This window comes from Syngnathus typhle, linkage group LG2, assembly GCF_033458585.1.
Source record: "Syngnathus typhle isolate RoL2023-S1 ecotype Sweden linkage group LG2, RoL_Styp_1.0, whole genome shotgun sequence".
Classification (NCBI taxonomy): Eukaryota; Metazoa; Chordata; class Actinopteri; order Syngnathiformes; family Syngnathidae; genus Syngnathus; species Syngnathus typhle.
This window is the reverse complement of record NC_083739.1, coordinates 20,826,217-20,850,264: the sequence shown is the minus strand read 5'-3', so window position 1 is coordinate 20,850,264 and position 24,048 is coordinate 20,826,217. Positions and strand designations below refer to the sequence as shown.

At 40.5% G+C, this 24,048-nt stretch overlaps 1 protein-coding gene across 7 annotated transcripts in view; it reads right to left on the bottom strand.

Moving 5' to 3' along the window:
- The window catches only part of LOC133170606 (neural cell adhesion molecule L1-like protein), a 35,648-nt gene extending 19,503 nt beyond the window's left edge, over positions 1–16,145 (bottom strand). For 3 of the 7 annotated variants that reach the window (XM_061303662.1, XM_061303670.1, XM_061303679.1), the window contains exons 1-21: positions 15,849–16,144; positions 12,675–12,850; positions 12,334–12,442; positions 12,043–12,236; positions 11,812–11,934; positions 9,563–9,733; positions 9,239–9,277; positions 8,961–9,066; positions 8,688–8,869; positions 8,430–8,564; positions 7,702–7,842; positions 6,978–7,089; positions 5,332–5,498; positions 4,639–4,804; positions 4,429–4,553; positions 4,075–4,179; positions 3,371–3,568; positions 2,991–3,061; positions 2,699–2,921; positions 1,023–1,138; positions 141–345 (exon numbers count right to left, since the gene is read on the bottom strand). In XM_061303662.1, coding sequence (XP_061159646.1) covers positions 141–345; positions 1,023–1,138; positions 2,699–2,921; positions 2,991–3,061; positions 3,371–3,568; positions 4,075–4,179; positions 4,429–4,553; positions 4,639–4,804; positions 5,332–5,498; positions 6,978–7,089; positions 7,702–7,842; positions 8,430–8,564; positions 8,688–8,869; positions 8,961–9,066; positions 9,239–9,277; positions 9,563–9,733; positions 11,812–11,934; positions 12,043–12,236; positions 12,334–12,442; positions 12,675–12,756 — 2,770 coding nt within the window. In that variant the 5' untranslated portion in view covers positions 12,757–12,850; positions 15,849–16,144. Of the gene's footprint in view, positions 1–140; positions 346–1,022; positions 1,139–2,698; positions 2,922–2,990; positions 3,062–3,370; positions 3,569–4,074; positions 4,180–4,428; positions 4,554–4,638; positions 4,805–5,331; positions 5,499–6,977; positions 7,090–7,701; positions 7,843–8,429; positions 8,565–8,687; positions 8,870–8,960; positions 9,067–9,238; positions 9,278–9,562; positions 9,734–11,811; positions 11,935–12,042; positions 12,237–12,333; positions 12,443–12,674; positions 12,851–15,848 lie in introns of all 7 variants that reach the window. The other 4 variants (XM_061303687.1, XM_061303695.1, XM_061303704.1 and 1 more) reach the window with 3 other exon arrangements.
- Between the last annotated feature and the right edge of the window lie 7,903 nt (positions 16,146–24,048).

Genomic DNA, 24,048 nt, shown 5'->3' with positions numbered 1-24,048 from the left:
GTCAAAAAAAGCACAATAGGTATAAAAATAATATCACCTTTCCAACAACTAGTTGAGATTTCATTTGTCTATTTTACATTGGTGTGAAAGTTGTGAGTATCAGGAGGTGGATCGATATAGAGTTGGAGTCATCACCTCACCTCCTTCTGGAGTGGTGAAGGTGACTGGGTCACTACTAGGCCCATTTCCCTTCTTGTTGAAGACGTTGACAGTGAGCGAATACTCTGAGAAGGCGTCAAGGCTGGGCACAATGGCATGAGTCCTCTTCCCAGGAAATGACAGCGTGTGGCGCTCAGCCAAGATCCTGTCAGGATTCAGGAAACTTCGCTTCCTCAGCCAGTGAACCTGTAAGAAGCAGGCAATGGTCAATTACTGCCGACGAGGGAGACATTTTCCATTCACCTTGACCTAAATACAGAGCTGTTTGCTTCCAATTTTCTTGTCATTTAAGGTAAGAAACTATGCTGAAGAAAGTCGATGAAAAACAATGATCATGCTGGGGGCTTCAGTCGTATTGTCAATGCAGAAGCCGTTAATTAATTCAAGCAAAGCTGACCAATTTAGGAATTATTTAAAGGAAATACTTTTACTTTCACTACAAGGTGGGTGTTGTGTGACATAATTGAAATTTGTTCAACAGCAACAAGTGGGCGAGGGAATTCAATTTCCAGAGTGTACGCTGAGTTGTCCTCGCCAGCTGGAGAATCCATTCCAATTTTTGTATGGGTACGTTAAAAACATAACATCATTCTGTCATATCTCTCTTATATCATCCAAATCAACAATCTCACTCCCCAAAATATGACATTCCCCAAATTGTGACAGGTTTTGGCTGGACGTCAGCAATATGCAGTTTTGAAACTCACTTGGCTCGCTGCTTCCCTGCATTTGGGTCCTCAATCACATGCACACCGCTTGACAGTACCAAACCAGCAGGCAATTAAAATTTGAAAACCGATTATTCATTTGATTATCTGCACAGGCATACACATTTTTTGGGGTGGTACTTGACGAAAACTCACATGGTACCCCCTTAGATGACCTCTCACTGTGGCAGGCGGAACCGGGGTCCAGCTTACTCTCAGCGCAGTCATGTTAATCAGCTCCACCGCAACATCCCGTGGCGCAGCGGTGGGAACTAAAGGACACATGGAGGGAGGTCACACAACCCTACAGAGACTACAGTCAAGCTTATGGACTCAGAAACATTACTGCACAGAAATGTTGGTGCAAGTGTTTTTGGTTGAGCTGCTAATGGTGGTAGCAAATGAGCAGGCACACAGAATGCCCCAAATCATCTTTTATGTAGAGGGGGGGAGACACCAAAATGAAGCTCTACATAATTTCTGTTCTACATGGTTGTTGGAAAGGACAGAAGCCAAGCAGACACTAGCAGCGATATCAGCAGCATCACGCCTCAGTCGGCCTACGCTGCCAAGCGCGTCGTGATCTAATAAAGGTCGCGCAGATTCAGAGACAGAAGTGGTACATTTCAGATCTCACAGCTCTACAAAAGGTTATTTGCCACCTGCTGCACTCGGGGGTGGGAGAAGTCACTACAGCACAGTGGCACAGGCAAACAGGAAAAGAAGGAAAGAACTTAACCTGACACATTTTCCCGTAGACAATGGCGAAAGATGACTGAAGACGGGATGGGATACCATAAAACAAAAGAATTCAGGAAATCATCCAATGTGAGCTCGTTGAGGCTCAAGTTAAGAGAGAAGTGACGTTTAATGTATCTATGAAATGAACGTTCCCCTGGAAATTGTGTGTGAATGCTGAGGAATTCATTGTCAACATTGTTGAAATGGCAAAGAAAAAAAAAACAAAGATTATCCTCAGCAATCATTCTGTGGTGTGGCGTGTTGGGCTTTTGTTAACCTCTATCTCTGCCAGAAAAAAAGAATAGGTCCTACAATAGTACAAAAGAAAAATAATCTGATCGATGTTTACAATCACATTTTTATAGTTCAGTCAAGCAATAAACAATGTGATTGTTATGTGAAGGAGAAGGAAAGGCATTGAGGATACAACCTCAAGACCAGGCGAGAATAGTGGATGTTTGTGCTGAGTGTTTGTATACCGTGTCCTTAATTCACCACGATAAAAATGATAAGAGAAGAGTTAGCAACTGTAATATAATTACCAGATAAGATAACAACAGTAAGGCAAGCTTCTTCTCTTTTGTTTTTTATTTCCTGGCAGTCTGGATCATCTGTGGATTATGGGAGGAGACTCTATTGTCCGTGGGAATATTATGATATTTTTATGATATGTCTTGTGTTGTGTATTAGAGTAGTAAGCCCACACTTGCCAAATTTTACCTTGTCATCAGTGTGGGCTAACCCATTAAAAAGGTTAAGATTAGCGTTAAGGGAAAAAAGAAAAGAAAAGAAAAGAAAAGAAAAGAAAGGTTTAGGGCATCTAAAATCAGTATGTGCATGCACTTCTCCCTCCCTCATCCTGACTTCCGTTGTTCAATGGAACTCAAGCCAGTTGAATTAAATGGACAGCTCCTATAGTTGCAGCCATTTCATGAACACCATTTGGAAAAGGAAAAAAATCACGCTGCTTTTAGTATCTCTTGGGAAAATGTTGCATGATGCACTGAAGTATGAGCGTGAAAGCTTGTTTCCCAGCATATCCACAATAAATAAGTGCTACATGTGTAGTAACTGGTGCAATATGCACTCACCATCTTCTCCAGAATAACCTGTAGCAATTTTAGGCTCCGGTCCCCAGCCAAGGCTGTTCCTGCTCTGAATTTTGATCTCATATGGGATGAACGTTGACGTGTTCCTCACAACAAAGGAGTGTCTTTTGATCATGTGTTCTGTCCAGGTGTCATCCACAGCAAGTTTCCTGTAGCTCACTTTGTACTCCAGGCCTGGGCCATTGTGTTCAACAGGCAGCAGTGGCTACAACGGCAATATTTCATTGGATTGGATCCTAGTATATGGAAATATTTATGGATAGTAAAATCTTACCTCCCAGCTGATGTCCATTTGATGAGGTTGGTGGCCTTCAATTTTAATGTTTTCTGGGTTCCTATCAGGAACTTTGAAGGGTATTTGTAAATATGGATTGTTAATTCTTGGACACTAATTTATATACATACAGTACTGTTAACATGAAGCTGACACAAAATGTTGTGGAACAAAGCTGTTCAAAGCTAAGTAAGCTTACTGCTGCAGAATTACAGTGTCATTCTGTCTGGCCCGAGACAATTTTAAAAGAACTGTGAAAATTTCATCAGAGCATAAAGCACGCATTCACGTGAGTGAGTGAGTGAGTGAGTGAGTGAGTGAGTGAGTGAGTGAGTGAGTGAGTGAGTGAGTGAGTGAGTGAGCGAACGAGCGAGTCTCACCCGCTGGGGGGGTTTTGTAGCGCTCAGTGGGCTCACTGGGGGGGCCAGGTCCAACAGCGTTCTCTGCGTACACTCTGAACTGGTAATTAAGATGTCCGTGGAGTGCCAGCTCGGCTGTTGCCTGGTTACCAGGGATTTTGTGGAGAGCTTTCCACTTGCCTGGCTCCCATTGGCTCTCCTCATACTCCACAACGAATTCTGTATTCATGCAGGAGATCGGGGCAGTGCACGTTTAATTATCATCACGCACCCACGTACACACCAGCACACTCATTTGAACTTCTGAAATCATATATGGACATTGCGTTTCTGATGTACTATCTTAATGAAGGGTCAAAGTGTGGTTCAACATGAAGACAGTGCTGACTTAATTTAATTAATTTGAACTAATTCAATGTGATGATTAGTAGAAGACAATGTGTAAACTAACCGGGAAAGAAAATACTATATTTGCCCTATTGTTATCAGAGATAATAAATATTTTTTGCACATCTAGATGCACAAGTTAAACACTTAGAGTAACACAAAATAGCATAGAAAACATTTCAATATTTCAACTTCTGTCAGCCTTATTCTATTCTTGGGAACTGTGACATTACAACAGAAATGACACAAAAACTTTGTAATAAACTTTTGAAGGGACAAAGTGTCTGTGAACATTTATTAAAAAGGAGAACCCATAATTCACATCAGTTTTTCCTCACCTATAATGGAACTGTTGTGATCACTGCCAGGTACCCAAGTCAAACGAATATGTCTCTGATTCTCAAGTTCGCTTATCTCTACATTTTGCGGGGCATCAGGAACATCTGCAACACACACCAACATTACGGTCACAATAGCTTTTTCAGAATTAAACGAGGATGATTACTCGAATGAGTTACACATTGGTAATATATTGTCCAAAACATTGTATGGCACCAACAATGTAGGTAATTTCTAATAAAACTTGTATGCTTTCTTATGTGGTGGTCACTATTTATATATTATTATTCACTACTCACTATGCTGACCATATCAATGTGGCAAAACATACATTCTTAGTGAGACAGACTGACCGAGCACCGTGAGAATTGCAGAAACATTGGCCTCATCCAGACGTGTTCTGGCCATGCATGTGTATACGCCCTCATCATTCAGGTTCACGTTCATAATCTGCAGCATGCCATCACCCAAAAAGTACCTGAACATAAAAAGCGTTAATTAGGTCAGGCTTTGTAAATATACATTAACAGAAGCAACGGAAAAGTTTGATGGCATCTGCAAACCTGGAATCTTCCTCGATGGAAAATGTCATCTTCTCTCCATCCTTGATCCAAGACAACTGAAAGGAGTCCTCCAGACTTTTATCATAATTAGCTTGACACGTCAACTGGGCTGTGGTTCCACTGATGACCTGCATGTCCTGAGGTCCATTGACAATGTGTGTGGGGTCTAGCAACAGAAGAAAAAAACAGGTCAGATTGCCCGAACCGTATTTTCAGATATCATACCTGCCGAAGGCGGCTACTTTATTAAGTCAAAAGTTTAGAATGCATTTTTTTTTGGAGATTGACTAAATAATTAATAATTGATTATTTATTATATATTTTCCTTTCAGAATGCAATGAGACACGGAACAGCATCAATTTCAATTGAAGAAAACATTGTTTTGCATAAAATTGCTTTACCGAACTTTTCTTTTTTATTTGAAAATGTACAATAAATATCAGTATTAAAAATGAAGACTTCAAGAAAATATGCCAATTTTATGCACTTAATTCCATTTTCTGAAACCAAGTCATTATAAACTGCCATCTAAAATCCCCGTCATCCTTCAGGCCAAGCATCTAATTTCTGTCAACCAGTACAACTCTTGGTAATAAGTTCATTTGTCATCATTTGGATTCATTTGTGCTAGGACCTTGAAGGACTATCTTGTTTACTAATACTTCAGCAATTTTCGTATTTCGTTGTGTTACCTTTCACTGCCAGAACAGCCGTGATAGATGTCTTGCCCTCGCTGTTATCTGCAACACAGACGTATTTGCTGCTGTCGTTCTTCTCGACACTGGAGATTTGTAATGACCCATTCTGAAGGGCAACAAATCTTTCTCCCTCAATGGTTGCTAGAGTCTCATCTTTGGCCCTGAGAGAGAGCAAGAATGCTTTCATATACAGTAGTTGCTCCATATCTGACAGCCAAGTTCCATTATGCAGAACTAAATTAAAAGCAATATTTTACAGTGTTCACAATATCATTTATTTTTATTTATTTTCTTCAGGGTGAATGGGCAAAATTTCCAACATTTCTCGAACAAAGTTTCTCAGAAGAGTGGAAGCTGCTGCAGGCTATTGCAACAGTGGGAATAACTCCATCCATCCATTTTCTATAGCGCTTATTCTCATTAGGGTCGTGGGTGAGCTGGAGTCTATCCCGTGTGACTTTGGCGAAGAGGCAGACTAGTCAGTCATTAAGCACATATAGACACCACACTGTTATGTGTAGTCTTGTTGACAAACTGCATCACTTCACTCTCACGTCTTATGCATAACAGCCAAGTGTCTCCGTCGTCAACCCGTTCCGATTGTGCTCGTGTTCATTTCAATTTTAGGCGCTCTCAATTTGTGACCTTGGCATCTATTTCTATCCCAGTTGAGTTGCTTACACAACCCCTCGCTACAGATGTAGTTGGTCAAATCGACAGCCGTATGTCATATAGTGCACTTAATCTGTACTTCCCATGGCAATAAAATGGCTCATGAATGGGAACTGTAAGGCAGTTAGTTATTTTGAAATCAAATGACTACATTTGGTCGACTGGTTAGCACGTCCGCCTCACAGTGCAGATTGTAGGTTGGATTCGAGCTCTGGTCTTGTTGTCCCCATGCCTGCGTTACTTTTGTCTGGGTACTCCACTTTCCAGACACATTTCAATAAACAGGCATGTAGGCTTATTAGCCACTCCAAATTGCCCGTAGTGTGAGCGTGACTGGTTGTTTGTCTGTTTGTCCAGTTCAGTGTGTCCCTTGCCTACTACTGCACAAAGTCAGCTGGGATTGGCTCCAACACGCCCGCAAGGCTCGTGAGGAAAAGCTGTTCAGAAAATGAATGGATGACTGCTACATACTTATTGTGCAGATCTCTATTAGTTGTCTCCATACCAGAATATTCAGAAGACCGTTTTTGTTGCTGCAAGTTTCAATTTAATAAAGCCCATTTCTCAGTCTTATAATAATCTCTTTTCATGTCAGTCAAGTTTTTAAGTGGATCATCCCCAGACACAAACTAGTAAGACCGAAAAGTGTATCTGGAGGGTGTAAGATCCCTTTAAAAGGAAATGAAGCAGAGCTTTAATGCTCATTAATAGAATCTAATTAGCCCCAATTTCGAGGATGGCAAGGATAATCTCATTAAGCAGACAGAAGCCCATGTGGCGTGAATACCTGAAGCTGTGTGGTTTGAAAAGTTGATTCGCACACTGCAGTTATACGCTTTTTTCCCCTCAGTCACATTCAGTGATGTGTTTATTTACGACCAAGACCACCCCCCCCAAAAAATTCCACTGTGAGTACCTTTGTGTCATTTCTGTGAAATTTCTCACCAATAATCCTGTGTGCTTCTTACCAAGACATAGTGGGAGGTGGCGAGCCAAAAGCACTACAGTTCATGGCCACATCTTTGCCACGTATCACTGCGTACTCGAGGTAGTCCGCGGTCAGGATCAGAGGAGCCATATCTATAAGTGAATGGAAAAATGACCAATGTCGTGTTCATGCTATATTAGAACCCACACAAAACCACCAACTAATTAGGTTTCATTCTACTTTCGATGTTAATTTGTTGATCTTCCGTCATGTGGTGGCAGCTTTTTGATTTTCTCAGTTATACCATCTTGTTAAAATGTAAGCAATTATGTTCTACGGGGACTTTAACAGCTTCGAGCACAGTAAGTAATCGTCTCTCCAGGAGAGCATGACACATGTACTGTACATGAGAAGTATACAGTGTGAATAATTTCTTGTAAAAGGGCACACAATTACAAAATCAGTAAATGACACCAATATGAATATGTTTTAAGTGTAAACACAACTTCTTAAAACATGTCTTTGCATTACGTTTATCTTGTATATGAACTTGTGAAGATTTACCCAAATTGTCTACCCGTCTTCATTAATGCATTATTGCACTTTATTTCTTTTCATAAGAATGTTTTATCTGCACATGTGTTTAACATTTGACTTTTTATATGTAGCGTGGACTGGAGAGACACCATGTCTTTAACATACTTTGTAAAAAAATGTGATTCTGATTGTGACCTAGAGTTTTTTTTAATACACAGCCTACTCACTCATGACCATGATGTTAATGTTGGCCAGGACAACGCCATGTCTGTTGGCTGCTTCACACTGGTATACGCCACTGTCATCTGGCATGGCATTGTGGAGCACCAGTGTGTCATCAAGCACTCGTTTGTTGTTCAAGGGGTCATCTAAAAAAAGAAACACTAAATGATGTTAGAAATTAATCTGTTAAATTCGCAATAAAATTTACCGTTTTCTTTTTTTTCTTTCCTTAAAGATGTGTGCACCAAAACTTGGCATTTTAAAGACCACATATGTAGGGCTACAAGTTTATCTACACATGACCATTACACAGGAAAAATTGTGAGAATATCTTGCAGCTTCCACCACTCCTGGGAAGACTTTGACAGAATGCTGACATGTGTCTAAGGGAATTCTTGCCACTGCATCCAGAAGAACATTTGTCCAGTCTCTGTTTGAGTTGATCCCAAATACATTTGTTGGGGCTGAGGTCAGCACGCTTGTTCTTCGACACTTAACGAGACTCCACTGGGGCGCAACATAAAAAAGGGACGTCAGCAAATTTGTTCCGCTAAATTGGAATCTGTGGCCTGTGGTGTCAACATGTTAGGGCTATAATTGTCGTGCTTTTTGAAGAGTCAAGTTCATCTTTTTTACTGTGAAGAGGTGCTTGCTTGTCATCTGGAACTCTGTGTTTGACAACAGCGACTGGTGTGCAAACAGATGCATGAAAACATGACTTTCCATCACCCACCTTCAAAAACGTGTCCATTCTTTCTCCACATAATGTCTGGTTGTGGTTTCCCGCTGACCGAGCACTTGATGTGCACATCAGAGCTGATCACAGTCAGCTGGCTATGAGGCGGCGCTGTCAGCCACTTTGGAGGCTCTGGGAGTTGTTGAGAAAAAACATGTTGTGGTTGCTTTGTGTTAAATCAGCTGTCATCACTGAGTCAAAACAAAAGTGCCCACGGTGTGCTTCTTGCATAGTGAGCATCTCATGTTGACTAACCTTCTACTATGACGTCAAAGTAGTGGGAAGCCTTTCCAGCTGAGTTTTTGGCCAAGCACATGTATTTGCCCTCATCACTTTCCTCTACTGCAGCGATGGTCAATAATTTTCCATAGTTGTCCAATTTTGCTCGAGTGGTAAGCTCGTCTCCCATCTTCATCCATTCTATCGTCGGAGTGGGACTGCAAAAATACACATTTGTAAGTCGGTCAAGGCATAGAAGGTAAATGTTATTAGGAATTATAAAAATGCGGTTGCAGTACGGATCCTCACTTTCCCCCTGGCACACACTCAAGCTGAAGTTCAGCTCCTTTCAACAGCACTTTCTCTGTCTGGACACCAGAGGGCAGCAAAAGGCTGGGTGTTCTCACAGGGGGGCCTGCCACAACAATAGTCCTCCTCACTTTTATGCATAATTTAGTGGGCATATCAGCAAAAGCTATTTACATCTCCCAGTTGTACTGCTTCAAATTTTCAAAAGAAGCACTAAAATGAAACATCTGTGTTTTGCTGGATCTGATAAAAGAAGTGGGGCAGGGGGAATCACTCACTGACGTGTCTGCTGTCAGCAAATTTATTCGCTGGTGTCCCTGCAGTGGAAATAAAACATTGTAAGTAGAATACACATACAGAGGTTTCAGCAGCTATCCCAAGTAAATACCCTGCCTAACACACCCCAAGTAAGTCTACCAAGCAAGACAAGCCGTGCTTTTTGGTATGCAATAAAAAAACATGTTAACTAGGGAAATACGGCAAGCCTACAAAACAAAATCCAAGTGCTCTACACTTTGTCAAAGTGACTTCTTTTTGTACACCATTTCACAGATGTCTCTTATACTACAATAGTAGTTTTGATTAAACCCTAATACACCTACATGGAGTGACCTCGACAGCCAAAGCGGGTTTTTGGACAATTGTGCGAATGCGAAGAAAGTCGGCAAAGCAGCAGTAGTCCTGACGACTGTCTTTCTGTAAGGCATGAGAGAAGTACAGGCTGCCGTCAGTGCCCATGGAAACCCTCTCATCTTGCTGAATGTGCTGCAGACCTGCAAAAAGAGTGAACATTTCACTTAGAAACATGATACGGATGCCAAAACAAAACTAGACATACTGTAGGCTGAGCAACAAATATGAGCAAGATATGTTTTTTTACACTCTCACAAGTTCATTATCAATCAAAAAGCATGGATTGAAAGTGACAGAGAACAATTATTAATACACAATTTTTAGGAATAACGTTTTTAAAAGCCATGACTCAGATTTATTTGACAACAAATCAAGGAATCGTGGGATATCTTTTATTGCATCCAATATAGTCACATGTGACACGCGTGCAAATCTGCAGCTTTTTCATCTCAATAGAATTTTGAATTCAATTTCTGTCTGCATATGTAGACTGTTAAAATTACCATCTACCACTATTTCAAAACTACCATTGCTAAATAAACTAGGGGAAAAAAATCAGTGTTTTGTAGAGTCCAAGTTATGGATTAAAAGTTTTGATGAATACTTGTCTTTACAAACACAATAGTTTTGTTTTCTACAGGATGTGCATTTGATGTGTCTGCAAACAAATCTACCTGTGAATGAAAAGATGTTCTTTAGCCAATTACAGTGATAGTTTAAAAGGCAAACAACAGTAATTATTGGTGCAGTAGGTGTCGAACTGCATGGCATGATTTGCTAATGACAGTGTTAAGTGTCTGACTTTGGTGACTCAATTGCCTCTGTCACCGCAAAGATCTAATTACGACCTGCAACCTGTTTTGTTTGTGTTACAAAATACTGTCCACTTTTTGGGCAAAAATCAGCAGGTTTAGAAAATGAATGGATGGATTTGAATTTGGGGGTACAATGTAGTCTCATACTATTCTTGACTTCAACACAAAGTGTACTTGAATGGAACCAGTGAACTCCAATTGGAAGTGCGCTGGTTTGCACAGACCTATTATTTATGTCTCGGGTCACTGAAGCTTCATTTAGAGTCTCATTTAAAGCATAGCCTGAAGTCATTGCTTAAGTCAATACACAAAGCAAACTCATAAAACACTGAGTACAGAGTTATGTTCCATGGCACTTGGGAGAACTCGGCGTCTATTCTTCTGCATTTGGGTCGTATATAAAAGAAAAGCACAGCGAGCACTTCTTTTGAGTTCTGACTTTCTGTCATTTGTTTGAGGGCTCCTCGAGAGGCAGACGCTCGGCTCAGTCCTCTTAGGGAAAAACAGAGGTCACCTTTTGCTCAACAAATCACTTTGTTTTGGCAGAGGTTTGAAAAGTGACACAATGTGAGGTAAACTCAGGTGTGGATCTTTCTTTTCCGCACAGTGTTTGATTGCGGCCATACTATGCAGTAGGTCTGCGCAATTATGGAGCAAAAATAATAATCTGGATGATTTTCATTGATATGAAAATGAATTTCATTCAATCATCCATCTTCCAAACTACTTACTATCTTCACGAGGGTCGTGGACGATAGGAGGAGAACACCCTGAACTGGTCGTCAGTCAAACGTGCAAAAAATGAAACATGTCTTGTACTTAAATATACAACGTAGTTGTTTCTCTGCTGTGTCTGGTTTTCCAGTAAATTCGAATTGAGCAACATACATGCATACAGCAAATTCACTTAAGGCATGCTTGGAGGACTTAAGGGTGGATGATTCCTATAAAGCACAACGGGGCACTTGGCCTTCCTTCTTCAGTCTAACATCCCTTCGACAAATGCAAGCATTCTGTAACGAGTCTTCCCACAAGTCCTATTGTGGCAGCAAATGAGGCATCAACCCACATTTTCTTCCCTTTCCACATTCTAGATGGCAAATGGTCAGGTTTCCCACTGCTTTGGTCAATATAGTGTAGGTCGATGCAAACAAACATCACAATTCAAACATCAGGTAGGCCATTCTGCATCAACTACCTTCTACAGTCTTCCTTTCAAATACTGAGACTAATGTCATAATCCAATCTAATGATAACATTTCCAAGTAGCTACCAATTATGAGGCTCTTATCCCTGATATGCCTGGTTTGATAACAGTTGGTTTCATCCAAAAATCAAACATCATTGGATTGTGTAATGTTGTGGCTGGTCAGTGTAAATGACAGACACAATTGTGATCTTACCAATGGACATCCAGTGGATCTTTCTTGGGGGAACGCCTTTTGGAGGGTTACACCGCAGGACGAAAGGTTCTCCTTCCTCAACAACAATTGGTTCAATCGTCTCTTTTGGAAATTTCGGCATACCTAATGAAAGGGATAGGAAATAAATATTAAAACAAATAGCCTATCATGGCAGTAATTTGTTTGCAGTTGTTCACAACAGTTAACCTTTTTCCAGTAAATGTTACTTACTAGGTACTGTCAGCTCAATTGGCTCGGTCATGGCGGTTCCCAGCTTGTTGGAAGCATAGCATCGATATTTACCCTGAAATCGAGAAAGGCTTTTGTTTTGAAGCACAAAAGTACCATCCGTGGCAAGTTGGTCACTTCTGATAGTTGCAGACTGGGGAGGAATAAAGTCGAGATCATCTTTTGTCCATCTGTATCTGCTCGCAGAGAACAAAAGGCAGAGGGGTGACATGAAAATTAAACAGCTGATCCCATTTTTGTACAGTTAGCATTAATAAAAATACTATTGCTTACTCTGGGGGAGGGTTTCCCTTTGCTTCACACCTGATTGTCACGGTGTTGTCGTAAGGAAGGGCAACTATGGGACCCGTCGTGTGAAATATAATAGTGGGAAGCTGCTCCACTGTCGTTAGGAGACAAAAGCATGCAATGTAAAGACGAATATGAACCAAAACCAACATTAGTATGGATGCACAATCTGATGATCTTAACATGAACAATAAAATTAAAAAAAATGTGATTCTGATGTTGTTCAGACCAGAAGAGAAAGTCTTGCTAGCCCCGATGGCCCTCCAAGGATGTATCGAATGTATGTTCAATACTGATGGCGAGCTGATCACTAATGACTCTCTTACCTTCAGGGGGGATATTGAGGCTTGTGGCCTCAGTGCTCAGAGCCAGCAGCAGAACAAAGTGGAGGCTCCCTGCCTGCCTCATCACCCTCCGCTGGTCAGTGGACACAGAGGAGTAATGGAATATGCGTTGAGAAAGATCAATTGGCAATCCTTGGACTTTTTAAGGCACAGCAAACCTGCAGAGAGGCATTTTAAAAACACGGTCATGGCAAGTCTAGTTCGTTTAGAATAAAAAGGCAAGATAATGGCACTGCAAGCGTTTGCTCTAATTATATGCAGAACTGAGTAAACCTCTCAAATGAAGAGTTGCTTGTCTGCAAATGAACAAGGTGGTGGTGTTCAAAATCTGATCTATAAATAGTCATTTATGTAAAATAGATGGTTGCCCTGCTATTGGCTGGCAACCAGTTCAGGGTGTCCCCCGCCTACTGCCCGATGACCGCTGGGATATGCTCCAGCACACCCGTGACCCCCATGGGGGACAAGCGGTATAGTGGATGGATGGATGGCTGGATGGATGGCTGGATGGATGGATGGATGGATGGATGGATGGATGGATGGATGGATGGATGGATGGATGGCTGGATGGATGGATGGATGGATGGAAAATCAAAAGGAAAACATCGCTAAAATTTAAATCCCATGAAAAAAAATGAAACAAGTCACACTATTTCTCTCGGCTTTTTGCTGAGAAATTCTGTTCTGTTCAAAATAAGCTTTCCCTCTAGGAAATAATGATGTGCTTCATTAATGCGTGTTTTCAGTAACATAAGCCACAAGGCGTTTATTAAAATAATACAGTAGTACTCACTTTCAGAAAAAATAACAAAATGAACAAAAGCACAAATCACCAATAAACAAACGTGAGTTCAATTAGTAACTTGTAAATGAAAGTGCGTCAGTTCTCACCAACAGCACTAAAAAATAAAGAAAAAAGTGAAGACTGTCAAGAGGATATCAAAGCCTCGGGTAAGGCCATTTCAACCCGTCAAAAGAAAGATGCCATTCAATAAAGCACAGTCCCAAGTCAAGGCCACCCCAGTCTGTCTCGTTTAATTGAAACAATTCAAAAGATTCTAGGCAACAGAGTAGCAAGAACGTGCAATACATAGTCAGTGTGTGTGTGCAGCCACGCTGCAAATATTTTCCGATACAGGTCCATAAACTGGGATGTTGTGTTTCAGAGCCTCAATGTCTGACCAGGTGCAAACAGACATGAATGAAAAGTGAAAATATTTCCTTTATCTGCACCTTCTCCTGAATGTGCACCAAAATTGAATGGGTTCATTAATGGCCTACACGTGCCACCCTTTGTACATAGTTTCATAGAAACCTGGTTCATAGTTTTTACATAATCCTGTTTTTAAGTAATTCAATAACCCCATTCAAACTGAGGCCACTTTTCACTTTTGTTCAATATAGTAATGGAGATTTAAGAAAATGGCGTAAATGAGTCACCACTGAGTTACCGCCAAATATCACACTTGATTTTAAAGCTAGCAACACAAAATAAATCATTTTACATAATATATTATGCAATCAACGAATATGTTTATAATCAATGAATCTGTCGATTATTTTGTCAATTAATCGATGAATCGGATTAAAAAACAAGTTTTAATTTCAATCGCTTTACTCAAAAACAGGACAAAGGATTTGGACAATTTAAGGTAAAAATTGGTCTAGAAATGATTAATCATTACTCAAAACCATAATCGATTAATTTGATAATCAATTAGTTGTTTGTCATTCAAATAATGATTGTAGCTCCGATAAACTTTATAAATGAGTTCAGATTAGAATTTTTGAACTCAATTTATTGATATTTTATTACTAATTTGAAACTTTTTCCTCAACCAATCTATTTGGATTCCATGTTATTGTAGGCATGGCCTTAATGAATGCAAAACAAATCCAGTGAACATAAACCAGTTTGTATAGCGTCAAATGTACCTTATTGTTGGGATGTTGTTGAACAATGCAGCAGAAAAATTGTCTGCAGATAACCCTATTTTTTCTTTCGTCGGGTGGCATGGCATGCTTACTGTAAACCCAACTGGCACAAAAGCTGAGCTGGTGTCTGCTACGATGGCTGGATCCAAGTATCAGAGTAGACATTGGCTTAAGCCCACCGGCGTTTCACGGTTTACAGCGCTGAGTCTGCAGCGGCAGTCTTGGCAGTGCCAAACGGCTTCACCCTGAAGCTAATCCCGCTATCAGAACAATGGAGGCTGGGATGTCCGACAATGACTGAGTATGACTTGTAAAGATGTGAGTGGGCATGTGTTAGATCTTCTTAGCGATGCAGGGTAATGTGGTAATTGGTGTTGACTCGATTCACGATTAAGCTGCTTGAATTTAGAATCAATTAAACAAATTGAGAAAGCATTATATATTACATAGACCTGATGTGATTATCTTCCTTGGATTAAATGGTAAATAAAGCTGGCTAGATGTTTGTTGTGGTGTAGTAAACACATTTTCCCACTGTCAAAACATGATAAGCTGCTTTTATTCTATTACTATTGTGAAGTGCAGGCTCACATGCATTCTCACACGCAGCTTGCGACTGAGTTATCCATTGCCAGTACAACAGTTAAAGACACGCTTTAGTGCCAAGAGAGCAAACAAGCTGCTTACAGAAAGGCCCTCGGTAGTAGGCAGTAGCAGACGTTTGGGCCTTTCATTTACAGTAAATGTGTGTCAATCCCAACAACACAGCGTCAACCAGACCCCGGCACATGACATCCATGTGCACAATTCCACTAATTGCACTCCTAAAGAACATGAATTATACTTGTTATTCACATGGGGATCTGTCAACCTGCAACTTTGATGATAACACAAGTAATCTTTAATGTCAGTGTGAGCAGAAAGCTAAGCATTTCTTTCAGTGCCATCCAGCACCTGAACACATGGCAGATCATGGCCTTAAAGTCTTAGGGATTATGCTACCTAAGACTGTGTATGAAAATCAGTTGTGGCTACCATGCTACACAACTAATCCTTGCCAACACACAATTTAAAGTTCAATACAATTAGAAAAGACAACCCAAATATGAACTACTTGTTATATCCACCTCCTGTAACTCACAAAGTTGCTGCATGAAATGGAAATAAAGCATAATGCCCAATTAAATGTTGAGTGCAAACAGACTTTGAAGAAGTACTTACTAATTGTTGAGTCATTCTACATCCTGATGTGCATGACGGTGAAAGCTAGAATTCCAGAGACAGCACTATCAGGAGAGCGTTCCAACTCCTCCCTCTGAACGAACACATTTGACATCATGTTCTTCCTGCTCCACCTCAGGCCTGCCCACTTGAACACGCCCCTCTACTCAAGCGCCCAAGGGTTGACAGGAGAGTCGCTCCAGTGACATATGTTGCCAAAGCCTCTCGCCTGGCAAAAGAGGCTCTCTAAGCCAGTGACAAAGCCTGCACTGCGGGGGGCCTGTCGGGAGCATGAAAGAGGAAGTACAAGCATATCTGCTTCTTTTTTTTTCTTTTTAACTTGGATTCCTCCATCACGCCTTCCACAAACTATGCACGCCCATTTACACTTGTGCTCATGATTTCAATGCAATGTGTCTGAGCGCCATTGAAAGGAGCAGGGAGTCATCTTTTTGAAGATTGGGGCTTTTGTAGAGGGAACTGTCTTTGCCTTGACTTGCTCCAGGCTACTCGTACTGTAACTGGAGGAATGGGAGCACATGCTTGTAAGAGAAATGTTGTTTTCCTTTCTTCCTTTCTGTAGTTTGTCTATCTGATCTTCTTAATTTGGCCTTGAAGTATCTTTTTTTTCTCCCGAAGTAGCAATTACAACTTCTATAGTCCAGTCGTGATCACGGCAGATGGAATAGTCATGGCAAACTATTCCACTCTAGTCCTTCAAGTGGCGGGATTACAGATGACATGACATGTGACATCACTGTCACACGGGACCCTAATGGAAGCAAACTGTAACGTGAAGCAGCAAAGTGAAAATAATACCCTGAAAACAGAACTATGGGGCAACCTAAGGCATGTAACCCAAAAGTCAAGTCAAAAAGTTCAGGTGATGTGGATTTATCTGATGAATGATCATACCACCAACGCGAGATGAATCTGAGGACCATGTTTACACGATCAGGGCTCACTTTGTACAAGAAGCAATGAGTCAGAGCTTCTATACTTTTCCCACTGCAAAGAAAATGTCCATGACTGGCGTGGGTGTTTAAAAGCAGACATTTGTTGTCACTTCAAAAGGACCTGTTGCCGACTGAGGTGTGCATAGCTGCTGTGAACACACAGAAAGCAACTCCGAGCAGAGCCCATCAGACCTGCATGACCATTCACATCCTGGCATGCCCCGTTGACGTGCTCGCACATGCTTAAAAGATCGGTGTGCATCTGTTACACAAGAGTTTGCTACCTTCCCAAACATACACAACAAACATAATCAAAGCTAGTAAAAGTAAACGCAAAGCCTTGAACCATAATAGGAATTTGAGATTTTTTTGTTCATTTTCCTTTTGGGAAACTTCATACGAGTCTCTGTATAGGCAGTGACTCCATATGGAAGTATAAAGCCTGTAACGGAAGGAACATTTGAGGATGTTGACATAGTCTATGTTGGTTGGGACCCAATATTTACATTCAACATTAACACTTTATACTAAACCTGCAGTGCATCCAAATGTGTTTTGAACATTAAAGTGGTCTCATTTAGATGCATGAGAGACAGACTATCAATTAAAACGTGTTAAAAGTGTTATGTTCTTTGCATAGTTTTTTGTTTTTTAATACCGCTCCCGTGTTGGATGTGTAAAAACATTTTGTTTCTGCGAGTTGAGACTTGCCCACTCATCTTCAGTTAAAAAATAATTAAAAATCGTTAGCTTCTACAAGTTTTGTTTTTTCACTGGCCATTTTTCCACAATTATTGCGAAAGAAGGATAAAAGACAAATATACACACAGTGTTTGGGAGACAAAGCCTGAATTGCCACCAGTTACCTGAAGACTTTTGTAATCATTTAAATTTGGCAGGGTTGTGTGGCGTCAAGACAGCGTTCTCATGTTTGCTTGATGGGGTGTTTAACATATTTTCCAAACTGTGGGGCACTAAACAACATTCAAACACTACTTAAAATTGTAAGTGCAAACTCATTTGAGTTTGACTTCATCGCGGAAGTACAAGCCAAAACATGTTAGGTAATGCAATCTAAAATAATTTGTTTGAGATAAAAGAACCAGTGAAGTGATTAACAAGTAAAAACAAAATGAACTTAGTACAATCATTTGAGTTTTGACTTCATACCTGACTGAAGTCTCATATGGTGACTAACGAGGATGATGCAATTCCTGTTCAGCAGTCGACTGATAATTACTAGTCTACTGTGTCTCAAAGCAAGTAAAACACGCAAGTATGTAGTTGTTACATATCTTCTTCCTATATCTTGTGCTGTACTTGATAACAGTGTAAATTGTTAAATCAAGCATTATATTGTCGCGCATGGAAAAACAGTCAGTGGTGTGTTAATCCAAAGTAATTGTTACGCATGACTTGGTGATCCTAAACCTAACTCATCCATCCATCCATCCATCCATCCATCCATCCATCCATCCATCCATCCATCCATCCATCCATCCATCCATCATCCATCCATCCATCCATCCATCCATCCATCCATCCATCCATCCGTCCATCCATCATCCATCCATCCATCCATCCATCCATCCATCTATCCATCCATCCGTGTTTTAAATCTACGGCACGTCTTCAATAGGGTTAGAGATGACGTACAGCCCAGACTTACTTCTCTTCCATTTTACATAGGGTCCTGCTAGAACATTTCTAACTGTAGAAACATGAATTCATCTATCGGTATTCTACAGCACTTGTCATTACTCATCATGGGGAAGCTGAAGCCTATCCCAGTTGATTTCGAGCAAAAGGTGATTCCACCCGTTACTTCTTCCCAATCAATCACAGGATGATCTAATTCTTTCACATTTCCTCCACCTGGCAGATGCTACGTAAGTGTCACAGCCAGAAAAAGAAGACTTCAAATCGACTTCAAACTTCTACCCTCACACCATCCACTTTCTCAGTACATTCTGACACAACAAGCTAGAGCTGTGAAGCACACTGTGCAATATTTTCTTTTCATAATTAAAATAGACCACAAAATATACACATAAAATACTCCAGGTTTTCATGTTATCAGCTATTGAGTAAATGCCTCGCCCTAGTTAATGTTGCAGTCTACACCATCACAAGCTTTTCAAACATCACAAAACAGATGTCACTCAAAGTACCAGTCAGAGAAAATACAAATCACACACCTTTGCTCAGTCGTCAACATGACTAGAATGGGTGATCCTTGACTAACATTACACTGAAACAATCACTGACACAGGACAAAAGTAGGCTATTTTGTGCTGGTGAGTGGTGAACATTCCTTCAGTCCTTACCACTCTCCTTCTTTCAGAAAAGATGTCGCAAAGTGGCGGAAAGAAAAAAGTGAATCGTTTGATTTGGCTTGAATCTTACAAATGGCCCCGTAAAATGTCTCATAGTCCCAAAGACACATTTTTCAGGGACATTCTGGATCCATCCTCAAGGTACCACTGTAATCCTCTCAAGAAAAGGACTAGCATACTGTAATCATATTTAAATGGAGGCCACCTAATCTGTAAATTGAATGTGTCTCTGAAAGTTAGTCTCTGTCAGTGCGGTCCCATGCAGCTCATGTCTGTTTGCACCTTGACAAACCTGCAATCATGCCAGGAATTCACACAAACAACGCACCCTGACACACATCAAAACCTGCACTTCCAGTAGCTATCATCTAAAGCACTTTTTCATTCACAATGTGTTTCCTGGAATGAAAAACATTCTTCATCCCTAAGAGCGGTGTTACACATGGTTTTAATGCACACATTTGGAGGGGATTACCATGTAGTTAATTGTAGTCTTCGACACAGTAGTTGGAATGAGCTGCCATAAATGGGATGCTGGGCTGGCACGCAATTTCACCCTTTCATAGCGGATTTGAAAGAACAATTTTCCTGTGCAAAGTTTTATCTATAACGTCACCATTCATGTGAATTTATGCAAAAACTGTTTTGTAAACCTGCCAAAAAGTAACCTACCCTGCACACTTTGGGTGACCCAAAAATAGCAGAAAGTGGTTATTGTCAGGGTGAGAAGTGCTACAGGGTGGCTTTGAAGAGCATCTCCATTCTTCACAGAGACAGCGTGGCGACACAAAGTCACACTCAGCTTTTCCCCTTCAAATACCAGCCACCTCCTCACACCTTCTTGTCAGCGCCACACATTGTTCGTCACTGATCCAGAAAATCCAACTTGCAAGTGGCGTTTTGCTCCAAAGTATTAACTAAGCAGCAAATTACGTAGTTCGTGGGATCAGCCTTAAGTGTATTTAGTTGGTTTGGCGAAGCAGTTGAACGTGAAAAGGAACTATTAGAGAGAAGATACCCCTCACTAGATATAGCACAATGATTGACTCCATGCTCCGTTGTGTTTACAATTTCAGCGCCAACAACGATTGCCTTACTGTATGTTCAGCTGGCAGAAGATTTATCATTGTAGTGCTGCTACTGAAAGTGTTTCTATTTACAGTATGTACAAGATATGCTTCAGTGGGATGTTAGATAGGCAAAGTGTCAATGTGTTTTAACACTTGTACACATTTTACATGCGAGAACTGGAAGTGTTCCCAGAATGGGTGTTGTGATTGTGAATTTATTTATTTAGCATTTATTTGACTCCACTATATATGCCATACAATTTTACATTCATATTTTCCTTCGATCCCTTTTCGTACAGCACAAACAAAAGTTCATGCTGCAAGGACAAAAGCAGTTAACTATCCCTCAACCTGACTGTCTGCTACAACTGCTTGTATTCACAGTGACGACTTGTGATAAATGTGACTTTGTGTTGTTTAGAAAGAGCAGCTGCTTGTCAATCCTGTGGATTAACATTCATCTCCAAAGGGCTCCGATTACAGTAAGAAATGAAGGTTTCCCTCATCTGCCTGGTCTTGTAGTATGCGCACGCTTTGAACACTCACCCTTCATTTTGAACACAGACAACATTATTGTGATGCCCGAGCCTAAGGTGCACAACAGTGGAAATTTTCATTCAATTATTTTTTTAAACCAGAAATCTTCCAGTTCCACCTGAGACAAAGGATCACAAACGAAGAAGTCATGTACTGTTGCATTGTTGCCTAATATCATGTATAATTAGGGAGAAAATTATCTATCTATCTATCTATCTATCTATCTATCTATCTATCTATCTATCTATCTATCTATCTATCTATCTATCTATCTATCTATCTATCTATCTATCTATCTATCTATCTATCTATCTATCTATCTATCTATCTATCTATCTATCTATCTATCTATCTATCTATCTATCTATCTATCTATCTATCTATCTATCTATCTATCTATCTATCTATCTATCTATCTATCTATCTATCTATCTCTCTCTCTCTCTCTCTCTCTCTCTCTCTCTCTCTCTCTCTCTCTCTCTCTCTCTCTCTCTCTCTCTCTCTCTCTCTCTCTCTCTCTCTCTCTCTCTCTCTCTCTCTCTCTCTCTCTCTCTCTCTCTATCTATCTATCTATCTATCTATCTATATCAATATATGACTCGCCGGCATTACCATGATGAGCTGAGTATTAACGGGCTGTTGCAACATATTGGGAAAACCAGGGCTATGAGTCACAAAATGAGAGCACCCACGCCTACCATCTACGAGCGACCTATGAGCACAACAGGAATCCGTTCCTTGACAATGGTCAACCCTCTTTGGTTGACTTTGCCATTGAACGCAATTGAAATAATTATCTACCAAATGTTCAAACTGTCACCATTAACTAAACCTTACAATATAATATTTTTTTAACATTATTTGTCACACAAATATAAGATGATCTTAATTAAAATCGCACAAACAAATTGACTCAAATGTACTCCACCAGTCAAATAAAATATATTTAACTATTTAAGTTCAGGAAAAGTTGCTCAAAATCCAGTGAGAGTCCTATCAAGCCAATAATGGGAACAAACAAACATGGGTTGTCCAAACCTATCAAATTAACCATGGCAAACAATTTGTAAGTCTGCAATGTGACTGTAATTAAAGGCTGGATAGTTCACAACGCGCATCAGTTGAATACATCAAAAACTGAAGTACAATGTTGCCCCAGACAGCTTGGCTCCTTAAGTTGCCACCTGTTTAGGGTCGCTTTCCAAAAATGTATCCTGCAGCTTGAGAAACCTTGAGGTCATGTTTGCCACATCACTTCCTATTCTGTCGTCTTTGCACAGGCATCCTGTTCATTTTAGAATTCAATAGAATTTTTTAACCCTCACCTGCAATTCTCTCAGTGGTCAGGTTGCTTCATGCGTAGAGGATCTGGGGTCGTTTGATTGTTTTGTTCGGTCACTGCGGTTGGCTGATCGCTTTTACTTACTGCCCCTCACACAAGAAAAAAAAAAAAAGGTGATAGAACCTTGCAGTCCTTTGCTCCCAGACAGTAGAATTCATTTGGGCTAAAAGCTGCCTCCTTCCTCTGGGCAGTTTTAAGTACTAGCCTTTGAAAACACATTTGCCTAGGCAAACGTTTCAGTAAGATTTTTTTCCTTGCTTTGTGAGTCTACATTTTAACGATGTGGACCACATTGGGAGTCCTCTCTGTTATAAGTGTTTTCTAAATATAATGTACTTACTTAAAAGAAGCAGCACTTATCAGCCATTTAAATGACAACTGGTGGCAGACTCCTGGAAGTTAGAGCTCAACACAACTGAAGTTAAAATTTCATCTTGGGAGGCAAGATTTAACAGCATTATTTTTCTTTTCAATTTTATGGTATTTAATGGAAAACATAAGTCATTATTTTTTGTTTATCAGATGAGTCACAGATATAATCATGTGATTAATTAGAATAATATGATGAATTACAAAAACAGCAATATGACGATAAATCCTGCTGAGGCACTTTATTAGCCCTTTCAGCAAGATGATGAGCTCAGCTTGTTTTAGCCTGGTTTTCACCTAATCTGTTAATTAATGTTCTGGCCTTAGTCCAATGGTGCTCATGAAGCAGGTAGGTCTAAATTATACATGAGACAGCTTCCATAGGAGCTGCACCTTTCATCTCTCAGCCTGACTTACAGCCTGTCCAACACGGAGTGCTGACAAAGGTACTATGTCTGTGCAAGTGTAAAGGCCTCGTTTCATTTGCATTTTTGGAGCTCCATGAACGAAAGTGATTGTTTCAGTCTGTGCGCCGAAACAGAATTGCTCTATTATAACGTTTTGGAGGATTCTCCTGTTTGTTGGAATCTGATGCAAGACAGAGTGAACAAAATACTATCATGGTGGTCCAGATTATTCTGCATGCCGACAATACATCACTTGACACATTTCTGGGTGACTGCAACATCAGTGGAATACATGTATAATGGTTTCATTACAAATGTTTACTAAATTAGAAACTGGTATCTGATGGCAGATTAAAACTGTGACTTTGAATCGTTTTTTAGTAGTAGTATTTTTGCTGTTAAATGCAAAATATAAAAATATGCAATGCGACAGCTCGGTGTAGCACTGGTTAGCACGTCTGCCTCACAGTGCAGAGGTTGCGGGATTGATCCGGCACCTTTGTGGACTTTGCCATGTTCTCCATGTGCCTGCGTGGGTTTCCTCCGGGTACTCTGGTTTCCCCCCCACATCCCAAAGACATGCTTGGTAGGCCAATTGAGCACTCCAAATTGCCCGTAGGTGTCAGTGTGAGTGTGAATGATTGTTCGTCTGTGTGACCTGCGATTGGCTGGCAACCACTTCAGGGTGTCCCCCGCCTTCTGCGCAAAGTCAGCTGGGATAGGCTCCAGCACCCCCGCGGCCGTCATGAGGAGAAAGGTGAAAAGTTAAATGTCATACATCAGGAATTCCAAAACTGCTTTGTGATCCAATCAAAATGTTACGTATGTAATGTCAAAATACAATAAAATATGCAACATGTTAAAATATGATACTAACTCAACTTGAATTGATTTAGAAGCTAAAAATTGCATGCAGCAATTTCCTTTTGCATTCATTTTTTTCAATATACAAAAAAGATATGTCAAACCAATTTGCACCAATAAGATAGCCTAAAGGGTCTTTAAATTTGTCTCAAGTACCTACGTGTGTATGTGCACACACGCACGTACACGCACACACACTCACACACAGCTATGGGAGCCACACCTGTTTTGAACTCTCACAGACATTGAGAATTTTATGGGTTAAGAGCTCAGGTCTGATGCTGCATGACAGACAGCTGGGAAGTAAAATATATCAAAC